This window comes from Callorhinus ursinus, unplaced genomic scaffold, assembly GCF_003265705.2.
Source record: "Callorhinus ursinus isolate GAN/ISIS: 27379988/994484 unplaced genomic scaffold, GSC_fseal_2.0 scaffold7, whole genome shotgun sequence".
NCBI classification, from domain to species: Eukaryota; Metazoa; Chordata; class Mammalia; order Carnivora; family Otariidae; genus Callorhinus; species Callorhinus ursinus.
In genome coordinates, this window is record NW_027397069.1 from 61,847,085 (window position 1) to 61,855,491 (window position 8,407).

Consider the following 8,407-nt stretch of genomic DNA (forward strand, 5'->3'; position numbering starts at 1 on the left):
AACAAGTATAGTAACTTAATGAAGATACTCACAATTCGAACAAGCCAGGATAAGGTAGATGCTGCTGTTGAGTAATGCGTGTTATAATGGTAGGGGGGGCTTTGATCATCGTCCCACGTCTCATAGCGCTCTGCGTAAAATACAGCTCTTTTTGGGTTCAAAGCACCGATGGGCTGTTAAGAAGTGAAAAGAAGCATTTCACTTAATACAGTTATATTAAACATTCTATATTATAACTCTTTATGCTGAAAGTATTTACCATTAATTCATTTTAACCATAGAGCATAAATAATTTTGTATTACATTTTATAACATTTGATTTTAATATTAATTATGGATCCTTACACTTGCTAAAAATCTCTCAGGAACATCATTTATATATGCGAAGTTCCTGGATTTTACTAAAAGTTTCAGGACACTGGATTACTAGGAATGATCCAGTTTAAACTGTCAAGGCAAAACCAACACTTTTAATGTCATTTTCCTTCCTACTTAGTAATAACCGTAACGAACTAAATTTAGCTTGATCACAGGAAATCCAATGAGAAGGTGAAGCAGTTGACCATGTGACAACCATAGTAGAGAAAACCTTGTCTTACTAGAGGGTCACCCACAGTGAGAAAGATAATAATCACCCATATGAAAACCCTGTTGGAATGCTTGTTCCCTTCTGTTATTATACAGATGGTGCATACATTTTCTTTATTAAGTGAAACTACAAACCTAAGGCTGATGAAAATAATCCAGACAATTCCGAGTCCCTAGGAAGCATTGGATAAGGGCCACAAAGGCCTTTCCTATTCCCAATGATGATGTTAGTCCTAGAGTGGAGCGCACAGTAAAATGCTCAGGATACAATATACATAGACTTTTTTTCCCCCGACAAAGCATGTGCTAATTGGATCATTGCCTCAAACTTCTTAGCACACCTAATCATTAAAAGAATTTCTAGCAGATAGTCCTTATGATTTCAAATAATAAACTGTTTTAGCTTTAGTTTCTGTCTGATTTTGGTTTATGGGACACGGAGTCCATGCTCATGATTCCTAGTGGCTACATTATTTTGCTTTAAGATGCATACTATTACATATAAATATTTATGGAGAAAACAAAAGATGAATACTAAGTATAATATAGAACTCCTTTATTCAAAATTTAATATTACTAGTTAACTATGAAGTTCCCCCCAGGGCTTAATTTTAACAAGAGAAGTAGTAGAAAATTAGTGTTTCAATAGGACAAATAATGTTACACAAGAGAGAAAGATTCATTTATAAATTGTTTGGAAGCTTTTTCTTTTGGTTCCATGGGACTAATTCAAATAACACAATGATGTCAGCAGTTAAAAGTCTGTTAGAATTTCCATAAAAAACTCTTATTTGCAAGGGCTCTTATCCTTAATATTATTTGTAAACTATGCTCATTTTTCTTTAACTTAATTATGACTTAACAAAGACTAAACAATTTAATTATTTTTTAAAATTTTTGAAAACTTTGTTTTAATTTATTTAAAAAATGTTTAAGAACTTTGGTTTTAAACATATTTTTAAAATATTCTAAGGCTTACATTGTATTCTGTGTTAAATTTCACCGTTCATCTCTCAAATCTTTTTACATAGATATAAAAAGGCAATGTAATTTCATTAAATGTCACATAGAATATTAATAATATTTAAAACAAATATATCATTATTTTTTTGGTAAAAGGGTACTCACTATAGTGGAATGAATGTGAGCTGTTACTGAATTGGAATAGTTTTTCATTTCAGATAGCCAACATATTTTATGCTTGTCTAGATGTGCAGACATCTGTTTTTCTACCTCAATATTAAAAGACTATTCTTTCAAAGCATTTAAAATGTTTAATACTTTGTCCTCTCTTGAATAGGCTAACGGATCTTTCACGTGCATAAAATGGCTGCACAATCTGTAAGGACTGACCTTATCTGAGATTTTGTTTGTTCTGCAAGACCACACAAAACATTCTTGAAAATGGAACAAGGCCCTTCCTCCAATCTTTTCCAGCCTTCTCCCCAACTACTGGAAAAGGGATAAAATAAATATTTGCTCTTTTTATTTTACTCAAGTTTCATCAAAGTCATTGTTTTGGAGTGTTTGACAGAATAATACTTTGTAGGAAACAGGTGCACAGTATTAAAAGTATGTACATGCCTCCATTGGTACCTTCTTAAAATGAATTTCCAATTTTGAATTTTTATCGAATGCATTTAGAAACAAATTTTATATAACAAAATGTATATGATCTAGTTTGTACTTACTATTTTTCTATTATTTTGCTCTAGTAATCAGGAAGCAATAAATCATCTGAAGGGAAAATGCTTGAAAATGTCTGGGAAACAAAAATTTCATCACAGATGACATATTTTCTTATGGGGTCGAAACATATAATGTCTATTTATCTGCCTATCTAACTGTCCATCTATCATCTACCTACCTATAATGATCTACTTACCTATGTATAAACTGATATGGTTGTGTTTGCTATCCTTTTAAAATTTGAGCAAATAATGCAACGTCAAAGCCATTTGGATTTAGCAAATGAATAAGGAAGGAAATCTGGTGAAACAGTAAAACTCTACTTAATAAAATGTATAAGCTTATTTTGTAATCTCCTTCCATTTTTACCATAATTACCATAGTAATTATTACCAGTTTCCTTTTCTCTCAAACAGTAGGCTTTTAGGAACAGCCACCTCTATGCTTTTTAAGTGTTTCTACATTAAAAGGTTTAAGTGAAAGTTTAGAACTTGCTATTAGATGTATTATGATTTTGTTCTTGTCGGTTTGTATGCCATAACTTGGCACTGTAACAAAAGAAAATGATGCAGATAACAATGAAAAATTAAAAATAAAAATTACACCTCTGTAGCACTTTATTATTTTTATTATATATATTTATTATTTATATATAAATTTATATATAAATATAAATATTCATATTTTTATTATTATATTATTATTATCATTTTCTAAAACTGCTATAAAGCCTACATGGCTTGCAAAAGAACTATTTCAATATAAAATTGGTGGAAAATTATATGTGTAACATTACCACGTCTACATAAAACAACTGAATTTATTGAAGAACTGGTGTTGAGGATTTTCTCTGCTCTATCACTCAATTTCCCCTGTTTGAATATTAAAGAGAGAAATTTGTCTCAGTCTTAAATACCACAAAAATCTTTGTTTTCCTGGGAAAAAATACAAAAAACAAACAAAAACCTGTGACTTTATGATATGGAACAAAGATCCTGACAGATACTCATAGAGATTTACTCATGAAAGGCTCTGAGAAATATTATTATAAACAGAATTAGTTAATCTTGTTCACTCCAGTGTTTACTATTGATTTCTTTTTACTAAAACCTCATCTTTCTTTTTTGTTGTCATAATAACTATTAAGAAGGCAATAGAACTAGAGCTCTTTGAAAAGTTCTGGTTAGAATCCTTATGGCATGCATTTCTGAGTGTGAACTTTTTCTTTGGTTACATTTTCCTATTTTCTTTCCTTTTCTGTTCTCTTAGCCTTGACTGACCAACATCTTTCTCTTTTATGAAACCTTACAAGTTTTATCAAGTGCATTTTATGGGATAGATGTATAAATTAAATAAGAGAGGTGAAAATGAACAATAAAGATAATTTAAATAAAAAATACTAACTGGGTAAATGGTACTTTAGGAAGCATTTGAAGGACTTTAGAGAATGTGAAAGTCTGGGCACACAGCTGGATTGTTTTGAATAAATAAATAAAAAAAATAAATGTGGATTGACTTGAGGTGCAGTCAATGCCATTAAAATAGATTAAAATTTTTAAGAGTAAAAAAGGTTTTCAAGAGGAATCAGCGGTCCAATTAAAGTAATATTAATAAAACTGAATTTTGGTATTTCAAAAAAAAAACTTGAAAATGCTCATGTTCATGGTATTAGGATTCTACTTATATATATAAAATATTTGTGAGCTCACTATTGCTAGTGCTCCCTGCTGCAAATGCTAATGGTACTATATATTTATATAAGATATTGTTTTCACATCCACTTTCTAGATTGATTTTCATAAGTCTTGAGGTGGGCAAAGCATTCATTCTGAAACTAATTTCATGAGGAGGAAACAGGTACGTGGGTCTCTACTCTTTCCACAACACTGAGATGCCATTTCATGGCTAAATAGGAAATTCTGATCTTGATGTCACTTTTTTCTTCTATAACTGCCTACTTAATTCCTAAACCATCACAGTTCTTCAGAAATGGAATGCACCCTACAGGCCTACAAGTCCAACTCCCTCACATTATAGATGAGGGCAATGAAGAAACGTCCAATCAAGATTGCATTAGTCTGAGAAAGACATGTATCATATGACGTCACTGATATGAGGAATTCTTAATCTAAGGAAACAAACTGAGGGTTGCTGGAGTGCTGGGGGGTGGGAGGGATGGGGTGGCTGGGTGATAGACATTGGGGAGGGTATGTGCTATGGTGAGCGCTGTGAATTGTGTAAGACTGTTGAATCACAGACCTATACCTCTGAAACAAATAATACATTATATGTTAAAAAAAAAAAAGATAGCAGGAAGGGAAAAATGAAGGGGGGGAAATCGGAGAGGGAGACGAACCATGAGAGACTATGGACTCTGAGAAACAAACTGAGGGTTCTAGAGGGGATGGGTTAGCCTGGTGATGGGTATTAAGGAGGGCACGTTCTGCATGGAGCACTGGGTGTTATGCACAAACAATGAATCATGGAACACTACATCAAAAATTAATGATGTAATGTATGGTGATTAACATAACATAAAAAAATATGCTAAAAAAAAAAAGACTGCACTAGTCAGAGGCCATACATTTTACAGAACCAGCTGAAGCTTTGTGCCAGATACAGCTGGAAGTGGGATACAGCTGATTGATCTGTTTGGCTTCTAGGTATTCTTTTTGTTATTTCAGTTCTCTCAACACATCTGAGCTTCTAACATATTGAAGTTATCTTGTTATCTTCCAGTTTAATAACCAAGGGCTTGGGAATCCTGAGAAGAGGCTTCAAGGATTCTTTTCATTTTTTTCAGTTATGAGCTATATATCATCAGTCTTAAAATTCTCCATTAGGACAACATAGAAATCATACCTACACATGCTTCTGTGCTCAACTTTTTTTTTACCCCGTAAGCTAGCCTTTCAAGGCAATGGTTTTTACTCATTTCTATGTTCGCAGCACCTGATACACTACTTGGCTCTTTTTAGGTACATAATAAATGCTGAATGAATGAAAACTGATTGATCTGATGATATAAGATTGACTGATTGATAGATTTCTTGGGGGAGGGTGGGCAGAGGGAGAAGGAGAGAGAGAATCTGAAGCAGGCTCCACACCCAGCGCTGAGCTTGAGATCATGACCTGAGCCAAAATCAAGAGTTGGATACTTAACTGAGTGAGCCACCTAGGTGCCCCTGATTATATAACATTTCCATTTCCATATGGAAACTTCAGACAAAAATTTTAGGCAAAATCAAAAGACAACAAAGTGAAAAATATTTATAGCACATATGATAAAGGGCTAGTTTCCTTAAAAAGTGAGCTCTTACAAATCTGTAAGAAACTAATGAATAATCTAGTTGAATAAATGAGCAAATGAGATGAACAAGCAATTTACAGAAGCAAATTTTCAATATATGTAGGAAAAACAGTGCCAGCTCATCCAATATAATATTGTTCAGCGTACATTACTCCTTCTTCCTTTATGAACCACTCCGTCCCCACTCTTGGAACACCTGGTTCAGGTGGCTGACTCCATTATCTGATCCCTTGGGTGAGCATGTGATCCAGACTTGGCAATCAGCATATTCTACCCATATGGCCATTAAGATTAGTGCAGAAATGGGCAGATGATTCAAGTTATTCCAATGAAACTCTGCTGAGACTATCTGGGCAAGAAGGTTTCTCTTTTTCTAGTGGGATTACAAAGACATCACTGCTATAACATAGGGAAGCCTGTCTGAAAATGAAACCAATGAGGAAAAATACCAGAAACATAGCAACCTATGACACTGGTGAGCCCTCAGATCCAGTTTTCTTGAACTAACCAATCCTGATTTCTCAGTTATGTGGGCCAATAAAAAATTTCTGTTTTAAATGATAGCCAGTTTAAGTTGATTTTCTCTTCTTTACAGTCAAAAGTCAGAGTACATGGCAAGTTTTAAAACGTCAAATAAAAACTATTTTTATTCATTAGGTTGTCAAAAATTAAGTTTCACAATACTCAGTGGTGGCCAGGGTACAGCAAACCATGATATGTCATAATACTGTTGGTAGGAATATAAATTGGTAGACATTTCTCATGGGGCAACCTGGTAATATTTTTTTAAATATGTACTTGCTTTTGATCCAATCATTCCACTTTGAGGAATTTATAATATGGAAAGAATCAGATACAAGGATATTTATATTTCTCACAACATTGCTTGAAATGGCAAAACAAAACAAAACAAAACAAAAATCCCCACAAAACTAGAAGTAGTCTAAATATCCAGTAAGGCACTAGTTAAACAAATGATATACTCATCCTGCTGCATATTATGCTTCTAATTGAAAATGCTGATTTGAAAAAAACTCCAAGGTAAATTCATTCAAAAGATATTGAGCACCTACTATGTGTCAGTAATTACTCTAGACCCTACAATAAGATAAATGAGGTTGCTATTCTCATGATGCTTCATGTGTGTGTATGTGTGTGTACGTGTGCATGTGTCTTTAGAGGCAGAGACAGATGGAACCTAAATAAACAATTAGGTAAATAAGAAAATACCAGAGATAAGTGCTCTACTGACAATTAAAACAGAATGGGAGAGTAGCAACTGGGTGATGAGGATGGCATCTCTCAAGGAGAACCTCTTGACAGAGATGTGAATGACCAGAAGAGTCAGTCATACACAGTTCAGAAATTAGAGAATTCGAGACAGAGGAAGAGCTAGTACAAAGGCTCTAAGGAGGCCTGACTGACATGTTCAGGGAACAGAGTGTGACTGAAGCACAGTAGACAAGAGGAAGGGATTAGGAGATGACAAGAGAAAATAGGTAATGGCATGTCATATGGCTTTGCAGATCAGGGAAATGAAACATATTTTATGGTAAGTGAAGAGGAGTCACTGAATGCTTTTAGGCAGGAGATAAACAAGATCTGAGTTAGGCTTTAAAAAAGTAACTCCAGTAGTTTTGTGGGGAATGGATTACAGGTAATATTAAATTATTATTATAAGTACTAGGGTTGCAAAAAGCCATTTGCATCATAGCATTATCAGCATCATAGTATTATCAATGGTTTTCTAAAAATCCTTTAGTACGTGAGTAATATATTTTTGCTACCTATTCAGAGAAAAAAATTTGAAGAATATTCATAAAACTACAATAATAGTTGCCTCTGGGGGGTGAGAATAATGGAGATTTTTAGTCTTCCCTAACTCCTTTTTACTGTTTGATTAAGAATTTGGTTTATCCTGGGACCCAGGTCATGATCCCAGGATCCTGAGAATAAGTCCTGCATCAGGCTCCCTGCTCAGTGGGGAGCCTGCCCCTCCCCCTGGCTCATTCTCTCTCTCTCTCTCTCTCTCTCTCTCCCTCTTGCAAAATAAATAAATAAATAAAATCTTAAAAAAAAAAAACACAACAGAATTTGGTTTATTCTGTGTATAGAATGTTAGGGGCTTTCCTCAATTAAATGACCCAGAAAAAGCTTTCAAATATGAACATTTAAACTTTTATAAATTTTATTTAATTTTTTTTAAGAGAGAGAGCAAGAGAGAGAGTGCACAGGTGGGGAGGGGCAGAGGGAGAGGGGGAGAGGGAGAATCTCAAGCAGGTTCCACACCCAGCACAGAGCCTGACGTGGGGCTCGATCTCACCACCCTGAGATCATAAGCTGAGAGATCATAGAGGGAGAGGGAGAAGCAGGCTCCCCGCTGAGCAGGGAGTCTGATGTGGGGCTCAATCCCAGGACCCTGGGATCAAGACCTGAGCCAAAGGCAGACCCTTAACCTACTGAGCCACCCAGGCACCCCAAAAATGTTGTTCTCTTAAACAGATGAAGTCTCCCCTTTGCAATTTTATGCATAAAATGGTGGCATCAGGTGAACTTCAGCTAATCATCATACAATTCCCACACAGATGCCTAAAAAATGGAACCCAAAGTAATGAAGCATTAATAAAAGTGTTAAGATTTATACTTTGCTGGCTGTCTTTGAGTGTAATTCTTTTTTTTTAAATTTTTTTATTGTTATGTTAATCACCATACATCATTAGTTTTTGATGTAGTGTTCCATGATTCATTGTTTGTGCATAATACCCAGTGCTCCACGCAGAATGTGCCCTCTTTAATACCCATCACCAGGCTAACCCATCC

At 34.6% G+C, this 8,407-nt stretch overlaps 1 protein-coding gene across 10 annotated transcripts in view; it reads right to left on the reverse strand.

Annotated features, from left to right (window-relative positions):
• NBEA (neurobeachin) overlaps positions 1–8,407 on the reverse strand; it is a 686,692-nt gene that overhangs the window by 82,749 nt on the left and 595,536 nt on the right. For all 10 annotated transcript variants that reach the window (XM_073894686.1, XM_073894682.1, XM_073894681.1 and 7 more), the window contains one exon: positions 33–173. In XM_073894686.1, coding sequence (XP_073750787.1) covers positions 33–173 — 141 coding nt within the window. The remainder of the gene's footprint in view (positions 1–32; positions 174–8,407) is intronic.